Source organism: Myxine glutinosa, chromosome 7, assembly GCF_964187855.1.
Source record: "Myxine glutinosa chromosome 7, kmMyxGlut1.1, whole genome shotgun sequence".
Lineage (NCBI taxonomy): Eukaryota > Metazoa > Chordata > Myxini > Myxiniformes > Myxinidae > Myxine > Myxine glutinosa.
In genome coordinates this window covers 113,653,277-113,674,637 of record NC_136267.1, presented here as the reverse complement: position 1 = coordinate 113,674,637, position 21,361 = coordinate 113,653,277, and the positions used below count along the sequence as shown (strand labels likewise).

Below are 21,361 nucleotides of genomic sequence, written 5' to 3'. Positions count from 1 at the left end.
TGATGAGAGGGTGATGGGAGGGTGATGGGAGGGTGATGGGAGGGTGATGGGGGAGGGTGATGGGAGGGTGATGGGAGGGTGCAATAATCCGGTGCAATAATCGAAAACCGATTCAAAATGGCCCCTCGCTACGATTTTCCACGATCACATTTTATTTTCACCACTTCAAATCGACCGAATTTCACCAAATAAGATACCACATTCGATGCACTGATGTCATTTTTACGGCAAAAGTGAAAACAGATTTTAATTTGGAAATAAAACGAAAGCGTGCACAATGGACCCATTCGTGCCGCGTGACGTGGCGACGTCATCGCGCTTTCATCTTAAAAGACATTTGATATAAGTTAATATTTTGATATAAGCCTTAGAAAACCAACCCTATAGAAGTCAATACCTCCAACGACAATTCCCAATTTTGAACCCCTGTAAATATGTTGCTAAGAAACAAAATCAAACAAAATATTTACAGGATATATATACATATTTCAAGTTTTTGTGGTAAATATTTTTTTATTGAATTCAGAAGTGTACAAAATTAGTGATGAATTTCGACGTTATTTCCATAATTTTCAAGCAGTGGGTGCATCCTTTTGCAATACTCCAAGACCATTTTCTGTCGCATTCCGACAAATAATTTCTCCAAAAGCTGCTTTAATCCACTCTTGCGGATCTTGAATATTCACTGGTTGAGTTGCGTAAACCTTGCCTTTACGAAAGCCCCACAAGAAGAAATCGCACGTGCTCACTGGGAGTCTCCAGGTCCACAAATGGCTCAACAAGACTTTTCATGACTGGTGGATGGGTCAAGGTTCGCCCAATATGCGCTGCACCCTCGATTGCCAGACATCACCCTGTGCATTCACTTACAGTTCACTCAGCCAGTTCACGTGGTAATATTAGTTGTGAAAGATGGGTGAATGCTGAAGGCACGTCCTTAGCTGAGGTCATCAGATCACCAAGGTCAACACGACAACAGGGTGAGAGGACCCTGTTGTACCTGATTATCCCAACTGACGTCCGTCTGCAGTTGCTTAACAACCCATTGGGCCGCAGAGCTATCCGTGGCCTTGTGGCCTCAGGTCCGGAGGACAGGGAGCAAATCCGAGGAACCTCATTGTGGTCACCCCCAAACCCTGGTGCCTCATAAGTCTGCACATCGGATTTTTATGTGAAAAAAATAAATATATTTTTTCACATAAAACGGCTTTTTTGCACGCATTTTCGGAGAAAAAAAAAATTTCGCCCTTTTTCGGGAAAAATAAAATAAAATGCCCTTTTTGGTCGAAAATGTCTGTCAACGTTAAAAAAAAATTAGGGAATTTTTCGAAATTTTAAACTGCGATCTAAATTTTTAGCTGCGATCGATCTCAAAAACAAAACGTTGCGTCCACTTGCGTGCGTTGCGTCCCCAGCGTGTACAGCAGTGAGGCGGTGTACTACAGTGAGAGAGTGTACACAAAGTGTGAACAAGTCTCCTATCAAGATGAGTGCTGCTCTTCGTGACAAGTGGCTGAAGGAATTCAACGCTGGCGGCGATGGGGCCACCTTCAAGTACGTGTCGAGTGACACGGCTTTCTGTCGAGCTTGTGAAAAGACTTTCCGGGCGAAGCAGAAGTCTGAGCTGGCCCAACATGTCCGAGGAGACCGCCACAAGAGCAACTTGGCCTTGAAGAAGAAGAGGACGGTCACGCAAGCCACCATGGAGGACTTTGGTGGCGGAAAGAGGCACAAGTGCGACGTCGTGGCTCAGGAGCTGTGCCAGGCCATGCTGGCCGCTGGCATCCCATGGTCGAAATTGGAAAACCCTGCCCTCCGGTCGTTCCTGGAGAAGCACATCACTCTCCAGATCCCCGATGAAAGCTGGATTAGAAAGCACTACCTCGACAAGTGCTACGACGAGGCCTTGGTGGGGATCCGTGCAGACCTCGGACAGCAGCCCATCTGGCTGTCCGTCGACGAGACGACCGATTCGGCAGGTCGATATGTGGCCAACATCATCGCGGGACGCTTGTTCAAGGAGGGGTACTTTCGTCCCCCACCTCGTCCAGTGCATGTTTCTGGAGAAGACCAACTCCGGGGAGATCGTGCGTGCAGTCAATGACACGCTGCGCTATCTTTGGCCTGATTTCAAGCCGGAGTGCCTCAAGGTCCTCGTCAGCGACGCCGCGGCCTATATGATCAAGGCCGGCCATGCCCTGAAGAAACTCTTCCCGGACTTGCTGCATGTGACTTGCGTTGCCTACGCGCTCCACCGTGTCTGAGAGACAGTCCAAGAAATGTTCAAGGACGTCAACGACCTGATTGCCACGACGAAGAAGGTGTTCGTCAAAGCCCCGTCACGTGTTGTCCTTTGGAAGGAGCAGCAGCCCAATCTTTCTCTCCCCCCGGAGCCCATTCTGACTCGGTGGGGGACGTGGATCGACGCCGCGGTGTTTTACGCCGAGCACTTCGAGGCCGTCAAGGACATTGTGGACCAGCTGAACGATGACGACGCGATGGCAATCCGGAGTGCCAAGGACCTGTTCGGAAAGGTGGACATCAAGCTCAGTTTGGTCTTCTTAAATGCCCACGTGTCGTTCATCCCGAAGATCCTTAAGCAGCTGGAGGAGGCCGGCATGGAGCTGGCCAAGGCCTTCCAGCTCCTTGATCAGGCCAAGGAGGAGCTCAAAAAGATCCGAGGCTGCCGTAAGGAGATCCTGCTCACCACGTTCAAGGCGGTGCTGCAGCGCAATCCCGACATTGGTGTGCTGAGGACAGTGGCTTTGATCCTGGATGGAGATCAGCACGGATCTGAGGTTGGTGTGCCGGCTGGAGTCAAGCTTGCCGACATCCCCCTCTTGAGGTACTGCCCCATCGTCAGCGTCGACGTGGAAAGGTCCTTCCCCGTCTACAGAAACGTCCTCACCGACCGCCGACACCGCCTCACCAAGGAGAACATTACCAAGATAATGATTTCAAACACCTACTTTAGCCGTTCCTAAAAGGGTCTTGTCAATTTCTTCTAGTCCTCTACTTATCAAGCAATGCGGTTGCAATAAAGGTACCTGAACGTCATTTTTTACCTGTTTACTAGCCCAGAGTGCTTAATGTTGTGCAGGAAAAAGCTTACCATTTTTTGTTCTTTTTTTGACTGATTTCTGAAAAATTTGGTAATAATAAAAAATGAATAAAACGGGGGAAAAAAATATTTCGGGATTTTTTCACATAAAAAAAAAAATCCGCTTTTCAAAACATAAAAGGCCTATTTTCTTAACATAAAAATCCGTAGTCTACAGTCATAACAGTATGTATGTGGTATGTATGTATGTATGTATGTATGTATGTATGTATGTATGTATGTATCGAGTATGTATGTATGTATGTATGTGTGTATTAAGTATGTATTTATGTGTGTATTAGGTATGTATGTATGTGTGCCTATGTGTGTGTATGTATGTATGTATGTGTGCATGTATGTACATCTGAAAATCATAGAAAGAAAACAGGGCTCGGCCAATGTTCACCAAATTTTGCATCCATGTTGGTTGTATCCAGGGTCAGGTCATGGGCACAAAAATACCCCCCCCCCCTTCCCACTCCCTTCCCAATGCTCCTGAAGGGAGTGGGTGTTTCTTGTTTATTAAAAACTGGAGCAATGCAACTGTGCCGCCAATATGCCTCTGCATAGTCCCACAATGGGTATATGCCCTCGTTCATGCTTTCAAGCTAATATGGCTGCCACACCACGTGACATATGACCTTAAAATGTACACTCTGCATATGTATGGCTCGGGGATCACGTATGTGAAGTTTTGTGTTGATCGGATAAGGTTCGTTTTTCTATCCAAGATGGCTGCCAAACCACATGACCGACGGTGTCATCATTTTCAAACTGTATGCAACAATGGTGTTAGATGAGGGCGATGACATTTGTAAAATTTCGCATCGATAGGGTAAGCCGTTTCAATGATGTAATTATTTAATATTTTCCTTCAAGCCAATATGGCTGCCACACCATGTGACGAATGATGTTTTTGTGATAATCTTTTAATTGCCATGCCAAGTCAATGACACACGTAAAGTTTCGAGTCAATCGATTTGGTGGTTTTAGAGATGTTTTTTTGAAGTTTTAGGTTAAATCCAATATGGCTACCAAACCATGTGACCTATGATGTCATCAATTTAATATTTCAATACAATGGGGTCATAGATCACATGCATGCAATTTCAGATTTTTAGGACAAGGAATTTGATTAAAATATTTTTGGCTGGTACACCACTTCACCTATGATATCATCATTGAAGGTGATGATTTTGTACTGGTGAACAGGTGATTTTTATATCATTATATCATCATCGTACAGGTGAACAGGTGATTTTTTAAATTTTTTTTATTTTTTTTAGCTGAACAGTTTCCTTATAGTCTTATAAACAAGAACCATGCTATTAGAGGTCATAGAAGTACCCCTAATTATTGTTATCTTTACACGCAATTTACAAGAAATATAATATTTTGCATGAAATTTGTTATAACTTTAAATTTGCATCATTCTTTTGGGCTGAAATTTGGACAGGATATTCAGAATATCACTTCCTTTAAAATGATGAAGGCTTTTGTTTATAGGAGTAGCCATTGTGGATTTATTGAAGGACAACCAAGTTTTATTTGGTAATTGGCATAATTAGCTAATTAGTGAACATTTGACATAATTTCACAAAATCCTCTCATCAGGTAGTAGAGTAACACATGTATAATACATGTACCAAGTTTTGTGTGAAAAGAATGATAGGTGACATAGAAGATAGAAGTAGAAATGTGTTCTTTGTTTTTCCTTGTTTTTTATTGAAGGTCTAATTTATGCAATTTATATGCATGTAATATGACAAAGAAGCGTTGAAACTGGTCTGAGTTAAAGCCAAGATTATATCTTTCAAGAAAAACTGAAAACTAGATATTAACTTGACTTTGTTTTTGTGTAAAGGCCTCTCAAAGGTACCTATGTGGTTTTCTCAATTTTTCACCAGTACTACACCCTTAAGATGCTTTTGTTCCCCATTTGGAGTACTTGACAATGTGCCAAGTTTCAAATTTATCCATTGAGCGGTTTCCGAGAAATAATTTTTCAATTATTTGCGATTAATCCAAGATAGCTACCACACCACGTGACCTATGACGTCACAATTATCATAAAAGCATTCTGCATGGGTGTCGCTCCTACCCTGAAAGTTTCGTCTCAATCGAACATATGGTTGCTGATAAAAACGAGGGTTAGCCGTACGGACGGACGGACAGACATACATACAGAAGGACGGAAGAACACTCTGAATGCTCAAATGGAGAAGACGTTCATAAACTCGATAATGGTAATGGGGCTGGCAGGTATGTTGGTAATAAGCACCAACCAATTGTATGACCATGCATTGTGGCCATTCGGGGTCAGGATGCATGTGTTTTGAATGACCATGTGCTTCAGCCTTTGGGTTGAGGTGCATGGGTAATGGGTATGCTAATGGGACAGCCTTGATAGACGGTGTGGCTTGGCCATGGGGTCAAGGTGCACGTCCAAGGCTGTTTAAATGTTTGATTTTTTACCTTTTTTTATTATAAACAAGCGTTACGCCTAGGTCCCCCGTCGGGGAAGTGATGCGAGTTGACAAAGTGGAACACGCAGAAAACATGCTATGATATGATATTTCGCTCACAAGGGTCAGACAAACATGGAGGCGGCCATCTTGGATTTTGACGTGGCGACCCAATTTTCAATAGCGTTCTTCCTTATGCCTAGATGCACCCACACACCAGAAGGTACTTCGCTTATTTTTCAAGATATTTCGCTCACAAGGTTCAGACATATATATGGTGGCGGCTGTCCTGGATTTTGACGTGGCGACCCACTTTACAATAGCGGTCTTCCTTATGCCGAGATACACCCACACACCAAATTAGAAGTTGGAACTTCGCTTATCTTTCAAGATATTCTTCTCACAAGATTCAGACATACATGGCGGCAGCCATCTTGGATTTGGACGTGGCGACCCAATTTTAAACAGCGTTCTTCCGTGTGCATAGATACACCCATACACCAGATTAGAAGTTGGTACTTCGCTTATTTTTCGAGATATTTCGCTCACAAGGTTCAGACATATATATGGTGGCGGCCATCTTGAATTTTGACATGGGAACCCAATTTTCAATAACGTTCTTCCTTCTGCCTTGATACACCCACACACCAGATTAGAAGTTGGTACTTCGCTTATTTTTCAAGATATTTCGCTCACAAGGGTCAGACATATATATGGTGGCGGCCATATTGGATTTTGACGTGGCGACCCAATTTTCAATAGCTTTCTTCCTTATGCCGAGATACACCCACACACCAAATTAGAAGTTGGTACTTCGCTTATTTTTCAAGATATTCATCTCACAAGTGTCGGACATACATCGTGGCGGCCATCTTGGATTTTGACGTGGCGACCCACTTTTCAATAGCATTCTTCCTTATGCCGAGATACACCCAAACACCAGATTAGAAGTTGGTACTTCGCTTATTTTTCAAGATATTCATCTCACAAGGTTCAGACATACATGGCGGTGGCCATCTTGGATTTTGACGTGGCGACCCAATTTTCAAAAGCCTTCTTCCTTATGCCTAGATACACCCACACACCAGATTAGAAGTTGGTACTTCGCTTATTTTTCAAGTTATGCAGGTTACAAGGTTCAGACATACATGGCATCAGACATATACATGGCGGCGGCCATCTTGGATTTTGACGTGGCGACCCAATTTTAAACAGCGTTCTTCCTTGTGCCTAGATACACCCACACACCAGATTAGAAGTTGGTACTTCGCTTATTTTTCGAGATATTTCGCTCACAATGTTCAGACATATATATGGTGGCGCCCATCTTGAATTTTGACGTGGCAACCCAACTTTCAATAGCGTTTTTCCTTCTGCCTTGATACACCCACACACCAGATTAGAAGTTGGTACTTCGCTTATTTTTCAAGATATTCATCTCACAAGTGTTGGACATACATCGTGGCGGCCATCTTGGATTTTGACGTGGCGACCCACTTTTCAATAGCGTTCTTCCTTATGCCGAGATACACCCAAACACCAGATTAGAAGTTGGTACTTCACTTATTTTTCAAGATATTCATCTCACAAGGTTCAGACATACATGGCGGTGGCCATCTTGGATTTTGACGTGGCGACCCAATTTTCAATAGCCTTCTTCCTTATGCCTAGATACACCCACACACCAGATTATAAGTTGGTACTTCGCTTATTTTTCAAGATATGCAGGTTACAAGGTTCAGACATACATGACATCAGACATATACATGGCGGCGGCCATCTTGGCTTTTGACGTGGCGACCCGATTTTAAACAGCGTTCTTCCTTGTGCCGAGATACACCCACACACCAGATTAGACGTTGGTACTTCGCTTATTTTTCGAGATATTTCGTTCACAATTTTCAGACATATATATGGTGGCGGCCATCTTGGATTTTGACGTGGCGACCCAATTTTCAACAGCTTTCGTCCTTATGCCGAGATACACACACACGCCAAATTAGAAGTTGGTACTTCACTTATTTTTCAAGATATTCATTTCACAAGGTTCAGACACACATGGCGGCGGCCATCTTGGATTTTGACGTGGCCACCCAATTTTCAATAGCGTTCTTCCTTATGCCTAGATACACCCACACACCAGATTAGAAGTTGGTACATCGCTTATTTTTCAAGATATGCAGGTTACAAGGTTCAGACATACATGGCATCAGACATACATGGCGGCGGCCATCTTGGATTTTGACGTGGGTTGCACCCACACACTAAATTCGAATGCGGTCCTTCGCTTATGCATGCACGCACGCACGCACGCCCGCACGCACGCCGCACGCACGCACACACACACGCCCGCACGCACGCACGGACGGACGGACGGACGGACACACGGACGGAGGGGAAAGCCATAGTCCCCCTTTCGCTCCGCTGAGCGACGGGGGACAAAAAGGCAGGCCTTTATTGCTGGCCTCATAAGCAATAAGCACCAACCATAGGTTGGTAACAGCAGTGCAAACTGATTGTCTTAATGGCTCCTCCAGCGTCGACGTTCCTTGCAAGAGAATTCATGTTATTATTATTTGTTTTTTGACAAACAATCTTTGTTTTGCTTTTGAGAAACTCGAGTCTGAATTCACTCCAACTTCTTAGAAGTTCATCATGTTGAGAAATCTGTGTGACCATTGCTCGATCACTAACCCCCGACACTGATCTCTATACCAACTGGATTGGGTGCTGTGCACTATTTGTACAATCTGGAGTGAAGCCGCCGATGCAAAGCGGCGGCCATCTTGGGACCATCAAAAAGCTAAGAAAACGCAACAGCAGTATATCACGATGTAATTACGAATTTTACTTCATTTGTTCAGCTGAAGTGATTTATTAATTTGGCCTAAGGAATGGTTTACCTTGAGTAGTCCCATGTCCCGACGGACGAGTGCCCAGTCCAAGCCGCCGGGCCCCAGAGCGCACGACGACGACCCCCGCGGAGGCCACAACAGACCGACCGAGCACCCGGCCACCGCAGACCCTTGATACGAGTGATCGAGTCTCAAGGGCCACCTCTCACCGAGACGATGTTCGGGTTCAGCTGAATTAACAAATTTGAAGTGCAATATGCATGCATGGGAGGGAGGCAGCCAAAAAAGGATAACCTTATTGTGGGCCGACCCCAAATAAATCATAGATTCAATTGTACTTCATCTTTCATATAAATAAAATTAGGCAAATTACACTAAATCTAAAAACTGAAGATTTAACATAACAAAAACAATCAATACTCAAAACACAGCACACACGACAAAGTGATGTTTTGTTGATGGTCCCAAGATGGCGGCTCATTGACTTCGTTTCCTGTTGCATGACCCCCAATCCAGTTCGTATAGAGATCAGTGACCCCCGACAACACCTTGTGGTTTAACACTTTGTGCACATCTCTGCTACCCCTCGGCCTCACCTCGTGTTAATATCTTGTTTCTTGATTCCTCGACGGTCCTCGTACTCTTCGTACTCTTTCGTTCAAACAGCACGTGGGAATGTACACAGCAGCACGAAAATAACCTTCCACGCCACAAAAACGGGACACAGCCTGAGTGACGTCACATTGTGACGTCGTCACTATCGACATTGTCACGTCACAAACATTACGCCCATCAAAGCCTGCGCTGTTATTCCCAACCTATGGTTCAATTGTTTGTCCGTGGTAGTTTGACTCGGCCAAGGTTAGAACAGCCGACAGGTTCAGGGACCATTCAACGAACTTGCCACTGGCACTTGTCGGCTGTTGCACAACATAAGGGAACTCGTATTTATGTTTACCGGTACATACCTGATACTCCGACCTGCTGGGAACGTGACGCTGTAGGATGCTAACATTCCTGCTTCTTCTTCTTCAAAACTGGAGAAACGTGGTTTTTAAATCGACATCTTCTACTATAAAATGGATGAGTTGTGTGTTCGTGCGTGTGACTGTGAGGCACACTTTTTGTGTCTATTAATTACGTCCGTCTATTCATTAATTACGTATTACGTACTATTGAAATGTATACCTTTTACCTCTTCAGACTGCTGAGACCCTTTCCACCTTTGAAGACTCTGAGATCCCTAAGATCCTCAATGCCCCAAAAACCCCTGAAGACCCCAATGACACAAAAGTCCCCGATAACCCAAAAGTCCTCAAAGACCCAAAAGACCCAGATGACCCAAAAGCCATAAAAGAACGAGAAAACCCAAAAGCCCTAGAGGACCAAAAAGAACCAGAAGACCCAAAAGACTTCAAGGATGCAAAAGACCCACAAATCCGGCAGGCAGGTATGCTACAAAGTAGTGAAGACCTCTGAAATTTGGTCCAATACATCAATGGGCACCCCCCCCCCCCCCCCCATTAGTTATGATTAAACAGACACGATTTTTTTTGACTCCACCCCGAAGGTGGCCGGAGGCATTATGTTTTTGGGTTGCCCGTCTGTCCGTCCGTCCATCCGTATGGGCGAAACCTCGTTTTTCTCAGCAACCATGTGTCCTATTGAAACTAAACTTTCAGGGTAGGAGTCACACCCATGCACAATGTTTTCATGATAATTATGACGTCATAGGCCACGTGGTATGGCAGCCATCTTGGAATAAACGCAAATAATTAAAACATTATTTCTCAGAAACCACTGAATGGAAAAATTTGAAGCTTGACACATTGTCAAGTACACCCAATGGGGGAGCAAAAGCATGGTAATGATGACAACATAGGTGAAGTGGTATACCAGCCAAAAATGTTTTAATCGAATTCCTTGTCCTAAAAATCTGAAATTGCATTGGCTAGGCATGGCGTTAAAATATCATCACAAAAACATAGTTGGTCACAGGGCAACAGAGGGTAACTAGAACGCCACTCAGTAGAGCGCATACTCCCGCCGTGGGTTTAGTTGGAATAATACGTTTTGTTTAACATCCCCTCTCCCCAAAACAATAAATGAAAAAGAAAGTAGGCCCTAACTGTCAGAGAATTAATTTTGATATATCTCGAAATTAGAGGAGACAAACGTCATTTAAGAATAAGAATAAAAGCTTTCATGCAGTAAAACAGAAAAAATCTTTCCCAAAAAAATTCCTCAAAAAAATTCCTGGATCCGGAATAATATCCTGAGCTTCGCCATAAACTAATCAATTCTTCCTTATCCCAAGGGCAATCATCCCACCAACTTTCATCCAAATCCGTTCAGAACTTTTCCAGATATCTTGTTCACAAACATACGAACACACACACACACGGACGGACGCGATCGAATGCGTTACTCCCTGGCGGGAGTAATAAACCTGAAAATCGCAGAGCCAGAACCAGAATTATTTATTTGGTCTGGGAAGCCCATGTGAGGTTTCTTCTTCTTCAGCCTCTCAAAACCCTGGGTGAATATGCGATCTTTTAAAAAAAAAGTTGGAATTTTGCCAAATCTGTTTCATTCGTTTGTTAATATACCTCAGCCATTGACAAATCTGGAATTATAATTTTATTTGAGGTTCAAATTAACCCGGGAGATTGTGTCAAGCGATGCCTGGAAGTCTGTACATGTGATAAATAAATTAATCGTCCACAGTCGAAGACTCTTCCTCTTCACGCAATAACAACTTCTAGCTTCCAGACCGTACATCCAATCATCTTCACATTTTGCACACTTGTTACTCTTCATGACTTCTACTACAGTATGAAGTTTCACGTCGATCAATGAAGTGGTTCAAGAGATATAAATGTTTTTATTATTTGCGTTTAATTAACGATGTCTGCCAAACCACGTGACCTATCGTAAGTTCCAAAAGGACATTTTTGTAGACTGAACTGAACAGATCTGCTTAACAGATCTGTGAAGTTTCCCCTCGATTGGATCACAAATGAGGGAGGAGCTAGGTTTTAAAGGTTTGTGCTTAAAAACGTCATAACTCTGAAACCATGTGATGCATGACGTCATGCTCGCTGACTGTTTTGTTTGTCATGGGTATGTGATTCTGCCTGAAAAGTTTGGCCTCGATCTGTTCAGGCGTTTTGGAGAAAATTGGATTTTAGTGTTTTTCACTCAAAACAATATGGCGGCCGAACCACGTGACCTGTGACGTCATAGTTACGATTAAAATATTCTACAGACCGAGTCCCTCCGATGGTGAAAATTTGCTCTCAATCGGTACAATTATTGCAGAGAAAATGGTTTTTTAAAGGAAAACAGAAAAATAAATTCCCAAAAAATTCCTGGATCCGGAATAATCGGGGAATTAAAGAGGGAAATGATAGCAATTAAGAACTAGAACGCCACTCAGTAGCGCACATACTCCCGCCGTGGGTGACCGCTGCTGAGCCCTATCTTCCAATGGTATAAAAAATCCTTCAAAAAATTCCTGGATCCGGAATAATATCCTGAGCTTCACCAAAAACTAATCAATTCTTCCTTATCCCAAGGACAATCATCCCACCAACTTTCATCCAAATCCGTTCAGAACTTTTCCAGATATCTTGTTCACAAACATACGAGCACACACACACACACACACACACACACACACACACACACACACACACGGACGGACGGACATGATCGAATGCATTACTCCCGCCGCGAGACGAGACATTATGACGTAACACAGAAAACAGAGGAGATGGGACAGGTAATGGAGACGAGGAAAGAACAGACGGATGAACGAATGGGCACAGGTAAAAAGGAGGTGGAGAAGACGTTTGCGGAAGCAAAATTGGAGATATAAACAGAGATGAAGAATGAAATGAATGAAGCAAAAGGGGAACTAATCGAGACGGGTCGTTGCCAACTTGGATGGGGTCGTTGCTAGCTTTAGAACCACCGCATTGATGAGGATGCAGGTGACCTTTAGTGGGTAATTCGTTCAGGGTGACGGATTACCATGGATAACTCGCCGACTCTTCATGAAAGGCACGATGCAATGTTTAAGGGCCACCATTTTGTGCGAGCAAAAGGGACACCTGGCTTAATGTCCATCCTACCTCGCAATGCAACACCCTGCATGTGAAGCACCAATCTGACAGTTTAAAGTCTGCTCGAGAATCGAACCCAGACTGGACAAGTCAAAGGTCCGATATACTTTGGTAACAATCCTCACAAGAAGGTAATTAGAATAACTGGCATACCTTATACCTTTCTTCCTCTGCGTTGTGTCGTGGAGTGCAGCTCGAACGTGCGTCCGCTCGCTGAGTCTCCTCTCGTCTGAGGGAATCTCTCACAGCCAATCACATTCTCATCTATTGTTCCATTGTCTCCAGGGCAACAAGCTGTTTTTCTCGACTATTGTCTCCCGGGGCAACGAGTTTTGTTATCTTTCTCAAAACAAAGCCCACTCACAGTAAAACTTTAATTAATATACCTGTTTGCCAAAGAACTTGATGCACACCTTCATCGATCACCTACCGCACGGCTCTTGGCCATCCTGTGAGCCCTCGGTTTAAGCATTCAATCAAGCAGTCTATCGGAACGGTTGATAAGGAACAGCTTGGCCTGGCAAGCGATAGCAAGCTGCTTGTTCATGGAACACATCCCAGTTTTTCACCACCAACTTGCCACTTATGCAAAAACATTCCGAATTGATGGAAAGTTTAGAATTTAATAAAAGTTTAATTGAAACACTCTTTGAGCGAAAGGAAATAAACACTTTCAATGAGTATTGAATAAAATTAGACAAAATTTTCCATGAGACGCTTTATATTTTAAAGTAGACTTGTTTGGCGGTGTATAGAAATCTTTTGTACGGTTCGCTAGTTCAATGTTATAATTGCGCAACGGCTCTTTCCTGCGTCGTAATGCAAATGTTACTCCACGTGATGCAAAGTGAAGACGTGATTGGTGGATTCTCTGTTTTCTACAATTCAATCAGAACGAGCGCCGTAGCTGTTCCAAGGCAGTTTTGTGTTAAGTTTATTTCAATTAAGAAACGAGGAAGTTCAAAGAATCTAAAATGGATCTACAATAACTGTCCGAGCTCCTGAACTGAACTGACCGTCTGCAGCTGTCGTGTTTTCGGTGCTGAAGTTCAGTCTCTGAGGCCTCGGCGGTTCCGCATTGATCGACCCTCGGATAGTTTCGGTGCCGGCGAGGTGCACCCTCTCCCTTGCCAGCATGGACTACCTGCCCCTGTGCGTGAACGTGGCGGTCTCGGTGTTGGCCGGGTTCGTGACCTTCCGGGCCGTTCCCGCTGTGGCCAAGAAGCTTCTGGCGGCAAATTTGTTCGGCAAGGATTTGAACAAGGATTGTGATAAAAGAATGTGGGTGGATGTTTGGTTAATTATATCAGTGTCCCTGTGAGATTGTGTTTTTAATTTGTTGCAAATGTGCAGCTGCTGCTTTGTCCCATTGTTATCACTTATCATGAGATAGATAGGGGTGGGAAGGACGAGAACTGAAAGAGTGAGAGAAATGTGTACAGTTTCTGGGGGTTGGGGGGTCAAGGGGCCGGGGGAAAGGTACCGGTGTAGCGGTTACCGCTAGATGTACATTGGGTGTGTGGCCAGTTGGGGCTGGGTGTGTGGCCAGGTAAGGAGCTACGGGAGGGTGGATGTGGCCAGGTAAGAATGTGAGAGGTGTGGCCGTGTGGTCAGGTAAGGGGTGCGGGAGATGTGTGGCCAGGTAAGATGGTTGGGGAGTAGTATGGCCATGCAAGGTGGTTGGGGAGCTGTGTGGCCAGGTAAGGTGGCTGTGGAGCTGTGTGGCCAGGTAAGGAGCTGCGTGCGGGTGGAAGGGGGGAGGTGTGGCAAGTTAAGGAGAGGGGATGGGTGTAAGTGGCCAGGTAAGAAGGTGGGGAATATGGTACATATGTGAGTCTAGGTAAGGGGATGAGGGAGGATGTGTGTTGGGGGGGTGGTGGGGGAGGAGGGGGTGGAGGGTGAGGTGTGTGTGTGTGGAGGGGGAGGTGTGTGTGTGTGGAGGGTGAGGTGTGTGTGTGTGGAGGGTGAGGTGTGTGTGTGTGTGTGGAGGGTGAGGTGTGTGTGTGTGTGGAGGGTGAGGTGTGTGTGTGTGTGGAGGGTGAGGTGTGTGTGTGTGTGGAGGGTGAGGTGTGTGTGTGTGTGTGGAGGGTGAGGTGTGTGTGTGTGGAGGGTGAGGTGTGTGTGTGTGGAGGGTGAGGTGTGTGTGTGTGGAGGGTGAGGTGTGTGTGTGTGGAGGGTGAGGTGTGTGTGTGTGGAGGGTGAGGTGTGTGTGTGTGTGTGGAGGGTGAGGTGTGTGTGGAGGGTGAGGTGTGTGTGGAGGGTGAGGTGTGTGTGGAGGGTGAGGTGTGTGTGGAGGGTGAGGTGTGTGTGTGTGGAGGGTGAGGTGTGTGTGTGTGGAGGGTGAGGTGTGTGTGTGTGGAGGGTGAGGTGTGTGTGTGTGGAGGGTGAGGTGTGTGTGTGTGGAGGGTGAGGTGTGTGTGTGTGGAGGGTGAGGTGTGTGTGTGTGGAGGGTGAGGTGTGTGTGTGTGGAGGGTGAGGTGTGTGTGTGTGGAGGGTGAGGTGTGTGTGTGTGGAGGGTGAGGTGTGTGTGTGTGGAGGGTGAGGTGTGTGTGTGTGGAGGGTGAGGTGTGTGTGTGTGGAGGGTGAGGTGTGTGTGTGTGGAGGGTGAGGTGTGTGTGTGTGGAGGGTGAGGTGTGTGTGTGGAGGGTGAGGTGTGTGTGTGTGGAGGGTGAGGTGTGTGTGTGGAGGGTGAGGTGTGTGTGTGTGGAGGGTGAGGTGTGTGTGTGTGTGGAGGGTGAGGTGTGTGTGTGTGTGGAGGGTGAGGTGTGTGTGTGTGTGGAGGGTGAGGTGTGTGTGTGTGTGGAGGGTGAGGTGTGTGTGTGTGTGGAGGGTGAGGTGTGTGTGTGTGTGTGGAGGGTGAGGTGTGTGTGTGTGTGTGGAGGGTGAGGTGTGTGTGTGTGTGTGGAGGGTGAGGTGTGTGTGTGTGTGTGGAGGGTGAGGTGTGTGTGTGTGTGTGGAGGGTGAGGTGTGTGTGTGTGTGTGGAGGGTGAGGTGTGTGTGTGTGTGTGGAGGGTGAGGTGTGTGTGTGTGTGTGTGGAGGGTGAGGTGTGTGTGTGTGTGTGTGTGGAGGGTGAGGTGTGTGTGTGTGTGTGTGTGGAGGGTGAGGTGTGTGTGTGTGTGTGTGGAGGGTGAGGTGTGTGTGTGTGTGTGTGTGGAGGGTGAGGTGTGTGTGTGTGTGTGGAGGGTGAGGTGTGTGTGTGTGTGTGGAGGGTGAGGTGTGTGTGTGTGTGTGTGTGGAGGGTGAGGTGTGTGTGTGTGTGTGTGTGGAGGGTGAGGTGTGTGTGTGTGTGTGTGTGGAGGGTGAGGTGTGTGTGTGTGTGTGGAGGGTGAGGTGTGTGTGTGTGTGTGTGTGGAGGGTGAGGTGTGTGTGTGTGTGTGGAGGGTGAGGTGTGTGTGTGTGTGTGGAGGGTGAGGTGTGTGTGTGTGTGTGGAGGGTGAGGTGTGTGTGTGTGTGTGTGGAGGGTGAGGTGTGTGTGTGTGTGTGGAGGGTGAGGTGTGTGTGTGTGTGTGGAGGGTGAGGTGTGTGTGTGTGTGTGGAGGGTGAGGTGTGTGTGTGTGTGTGTGGAGGGTGAGGTGTGTGTGTGTGTGTGGAGGGTGAGGTGTGTGTGTGTGTGTGTGGAGGGTGAGGTGTGTGTGTGTGTGTGGAGGGTGAGGTGTGTGTGTGTGTGTGGAGGGTGAGGTGTGTGTGTGTGTGTGGAGGGTGAGGTGTGTGTGTGTGTGTGTGGAGGGTGAGGTGTGTGTGTGTGTGTGGAGGGTGAGGTGTGTGTGTGTGTGTGGAGGGTGAGGTGTGTGTGTGTGTGTGGAGGGTGAGGTGTGTGTGTGTGTGTGGAGGGTGAGGTGTGTGTGTGTGTGTGGAGGGTGAGGTGTGTGTGTGTGTGTGTGGAGGGTGAGGTGTGTGTGTGTGGAGGGTGAGGTGTGTGTGTGTGTGTGGAGGGTGAGGTGTGTGTGTGTGTGTGTGGAGGGTGAGGTGTGTGTGTGTGTGTGTGGAGGGTGAGGTGTGTGTGTGTGTGTGTGGAGGGTGAGGTGTGTGTGTGTGTGTGTGGAGGGTGAGGTGTGTGTGTGTGTGTGTGGAGGGTGAGGTGTGTGTGTGTGTGTGTGGAGGGTGAGGTGTGTGTGTGTGTGTGTGTGGAGGGTGAGGTGTGTGTGTGGAGGGTGAGGTGTGTGTGTGTGTGTGGAGGGTGAGGTGTGTGTGTGTGTGTGGAGGGTGAGGTGTGTGTGGAGGGTGAGGTGTGTGTGGAGGGTGAGGTGTGTGGCCAGGCGAGGTGTGTGTGGAGGGTGAGGTGTGTGGCCAGGCGAGGTGTGTGTGGAGGGTGAGGTGTGTGTGGAGGGTGAGGTGTGTGGCCAGGCAAGGGGGTGGTGGAATGGATAGGTGGGCAGGAAAGTGGAGGGAGAGGTGGTGCAAAATACATGGACAGGTAGATAGGGATGGATGTGGTAAGGGGGCAGGTTTTTAGGTACGTAACAGGGATAGGTGTGGTCCACAGAAAAAAGAAAATTAGGGTCGGCTTGACAGGAAAGAAGGATTGAAGATTGATGGGAAAGATTTGAGCCGCCTTCATGGACGCGAGTTGTATCGCAATTTATGTGATTATTGTGAATTTGAGAGTTTAACCTGGACACTGTTTGTGCCCCACTTTCTATCTGTTTTTTTGGGCTGAACGCAGACTCTGTGACTACTGAAATTGTCTTATTCGTGATGAACTCCCTTGCTAATCAGTGCAATGAATCCTCGCTGTGCTTTATGGTTTTTATGACTTTGATTAACTGCTCCTCCTTATGTTTTGGGAGTAATATTACAATTTCCTTGGATTTTCATCTTCCATGGATTTAATTGTTTTAACTTTGTGCAAATTAGTTGATCAAGAAACATTGAAACCCAACATTAAATAACTTGTGTCTGACTTCACTTTACAAACTTGATTAAACACTGTGATATTTTCCCCGTGTGCGCTCATCCTTGACCAATGTGTGCACATGTGTCCAGACCTGAAGCCTTGGGGGTCGTGAGTGGAGCCATATTCCTAGTTATGCATTTTGCCCTCATACCCGTGCCCTCCTTGGGCTGCTGGCTCAGCAAAAACTGTCCTGGATATCCACAGATTCAGGTTTGCTCGGAATCGACCACCTTTTCACTCCGATCGTGCACATCTTCCACTGTTTTCTGCTCTCTTTAATATCTACTCTGCACTTTCCCAACATCCGAATTTGCCATTCCCCATTTATCTTCTGCCTATTTATTTGTTCATTTATGTTAGCAGTCCTTTATAGTTTTTTTTTTTTTTTTTTAACGACGATGTGATATCCAGTTGGTGCAGCTCCTCGCTGCGCTCCTGGCTCTATGCTGCATGCTTCTTCTCGGGTTTGCCGACGATGTTTTGAACCTGCCTTGGCGTCACAAACTGGCACTTCCCGCCGTGGCCGCCCTCCCTCTGCTCACAACTTATCTGCTCACCGAAGGGCCCACCACCGTGCTCATTCCCGAACCGCTCCGCCCGCTGCTCGGCCTGCATGTGCACCTTGGTATGATTGGAGGCTCCTTGTGTAGCAGAATCTTCTCATTACTGCAAGTCTTTTATCCGTTAGTTCATGGTAGTCTGGTGTAGTAGAGTCTTGTTACATAAGGAATACTTATTTGGTGGACATTCCCATTTTGACGAACACATTTCGGTTCAATATAAGATACAACAACAACAACAACATGCATTTTAAAGGCGATTTTCCCTACTAGAGCGGGGGTTAGCCTTGCGGTCCCCATGACAATCTTCTCCATTTTGCCCTATTTTCTGCATCTCTCCTTGTTAACCCCCTTGCCCGCATTTCTTCTTCGACCATCTTTAGCCAAGTCTTTCTCGGTCTTCCCCGTCCTCTACTTCCTTCTACATTCATTTCTATCACTCTTCTCAACCAGTCACTTTCATCCTTCCTCAACGCATGACCAAACCATCTCAACCTGTTCCTCTTCACAGCATCAATCACAGGCTCTATTCCCATCAATATAAGATGCAGTAAAATATTTTTTTAATGTTTAATTAAAATACATTATCCCAATCTGTTGTGTTATGCAGTTAAGTATATCTCTCTATTATGGCCAAAGTGGAAAGGGAGGTTAAACTGTTTAAAGTGTAATGTAGAAATATACAGTGCCTTCAAGGTATTCACACCCCTTGACTTTTTCACATTTTGTTGTTAGTCTGAATTAAAAATTGATTAAATTGAGCTTTTTTTGTCGCTGATCGATGCATATTACCCTATAATGTCAAAGTGGAATATTATTTTAAGAAATTTTTACAAAATAATTAAAAATGAAAGGCTGAAATTTTTGGAGTCAATAAGTATTCAACCCCTACGCTATTGTGAGGAGGCATATATCTGGGGACACACCAACAACAACAACAGGCATTTTAAGGCCATTTTCCCAGCAAGAACGGGGGTTAGCCATATATCTGGGGAAGGGTATAAAATAATTTTGGAGTGTTAAAAGTTCCCAAGAGCACAGTGAGCTCCATCATTAGGAAATTCAAAGAATATGGAACTATCCAGACTCTTCCTCGAGCTGGCCGTCCGACCAACGTGAGCAACTGGGCAAGAAAGACCATGGTCAGGGAGGTGAACAAGAACCCAATGACCACTCTCACAGAACTGCAGAGTTCCTTGGCTGAGATGGGGGAACCTGCCAGAAGGAGAACGGTCTCTGCAACACTTCAGAAATCTAGGCTTTATGGGAAGGTCCTGATGGAAAATACTCCTGAGAAAAAGGCCCATTTAATTGCGCCACGTACATTAAAAAGGCACACCTTGTACAAAAGGCATATAATTTTAAATTCAAGCTGTAACACAACGAAATGTGAAAAATGTCAAGGGTGTGAATACTTACCGAATGCACTGTAATAAAAAACTAAATAGGGCATGGGATTTGGGTTTGGTTCCAGCAATGTCACCCTTATGTACCCTGAATGTTTTATGGATAGATTATGGGGTGTGAGTGCCACCCCTTATTTAAAAAAAAAAAGAAGTATATATTGTTACGGACACGACTTAAGATGTTGCTTGACCGAGCGGAATGGCCGCCGTGTTCGCACAGTTTACCCGATTACCCTCAACTCACCCGATTCCACTCGAACCTTGGCCGAATCGCGCTACGCTAAATCGATGATGGAAAGGACACAACGACTGGGATTAATGAAACGACACAAGGGGTACAGTTCTCAAGACCTCCGGAGGAGGATATAATTGGTGGTGCAGAAAAGGGGTAGATTACAGGGTAAGAGGTAAAGCACAGAAAAGATGGGCACTTAGACACAGTCTTATCTTATCCCCGACAGACCACAGACAAACGGAACAAGACTGACTTACACAGGGATTGATGGCAGGGAAGGACAGGCAGTCGATAGCACAAGGTGCACCTTGGCTCAGGGACAGGATACAGCACGGTCCAGTAGATGCAGGGAGGTGTCGCAGCGCTCGGTTGGTGGCGTCTCTCTCTCCAAGCTGAGGGCGCATCTGACGTCACCTCCCTCTTCCTGCGCATGCTCAGCGGGGAGTGACACGCCCTCGGCTCGTTGGCTCCGCCCCAGATGGAATCGGTCCGCCGCTTCTATTGGGTGCGGGGGGTTACCGGGCTCCGCCCTTGACGAGGAGCTGACAGCGAGCCCCTACGTGGTAACCCCGTCGGAGCACATGTTCGATGGCGGCTAACCAAGCCGGAGTGAGGACGCGCACTCCCCGCGCCGCCGCCGTTGTTGCTGTTGTTGTTGTTGTTGTTGTTGAACCGGGAGGAAGAGCTGCGGGGGGGTAATGGGAGGTCCTAAACTTTCTAACGGTGCCATACAATCACATTTTGGTGCAACGAAGAGTCAGAATTAATGGAAACGAGTCCTTAACTGACATAGACTAAGAATAACTAGCAAGATGTCCTATAGTTGTCTACGTGAGATGCGGTGGACCTGGATGCGACATTTAATGGGGGAAATAGGGGAAGGTCGGGTCTACAGAGTGTTGTTTACAGAAAATGGGACTAGGGAATGGGGGATTGGGGATAGTTGGGAAGTATTGGGGAAATGGGGGAATATTTACAAGCGGATATGGATGGAGGCCAATCTCATATCCGCAACAATATATATATATTTTTTAAGGGAATGGGTTGCAGGCAAAGCCTAGAAACGAACGAACCCCATTAGAATTACTCTTTAGAACCCCATAAAAGAACCCAAGATTGACCCGTACCAGCTTAACGAATTTCCAACACAACAACCAGTCAATGGAAGGTAACTTTTATTTTAGAGGGATTATTGATGCCCTCATTATCGTTTATTAATATGTGGTTGTAAGTGCATGTGGAATATAAAGTTACGAAAGGGCATTTATCGGGTTCACAAGATTGCAAATGATGCTTCCTGGGAAGTGTGTGTTTGTTTGAAGATGGCGTTGAGAGCATTGAGGTGAAAAGATTTTCACGGAGCGATACAATGATGTTGATACCCAAGATGCTTTAGTCAGGTTCACTATGTTAACAAATATAATTTCGTTCAAAATTTTGGTAGATTAGCAAAACTATACATTTTTGGAATATTCAGAGCATGAGGAATCCAAAAATTAATGTTTACATTTGCGTAGACACCTTTGCGAAAATGACACTCAGGACAGTGATGAAGATAGTCAGGTTCACTATGTTAACAAATATAATTTCTTTCAAAATTTTGGGATTAGCAAACCTGTACATTTTTGGAATCTTCAGAGCATGGAGAATCTGAAAATCAATGTTGGCATTTGCCCAGACACCTGCATGGCCGCCATTTTGGATTTTGAAAATGGCCG

At 45.9% G+C, this 21,361-nt stretch overlaps 1 protein-coding gene across 1 annotated transcript; it reads left to right on the top strand.

The window, feature by feature from the left end:
• Positions 1–13,377: 13,377 nt before the first annotated feature.
• On the top strand, positions 13,378–18,763 carry LOC137431563 (UDP-N-acetylglucosamine--dolichyl-phosphate N-acetylglucosaminephosphotransferase-like). The gene is made up of 3 exons (XM_078782160.1): positions 13,378–13,828; positions 17,532–17,652; positions 17,854–18,763. The coding sequence occupies exons 1-3, from the start codon at positions 13,683–13,685 to the stop codon at positions 18,148–18,150; spliced, it is 564 nt and encodes a 187-aa protein (XP_078638286.1). The 5' UTR covers positions 13,378–13,682; the 3' UTR covers positions 18,151–18,763.
• The last annotated feature ends 2,598 nt before the right edge of the window (positions 18,764–21,361 follow it).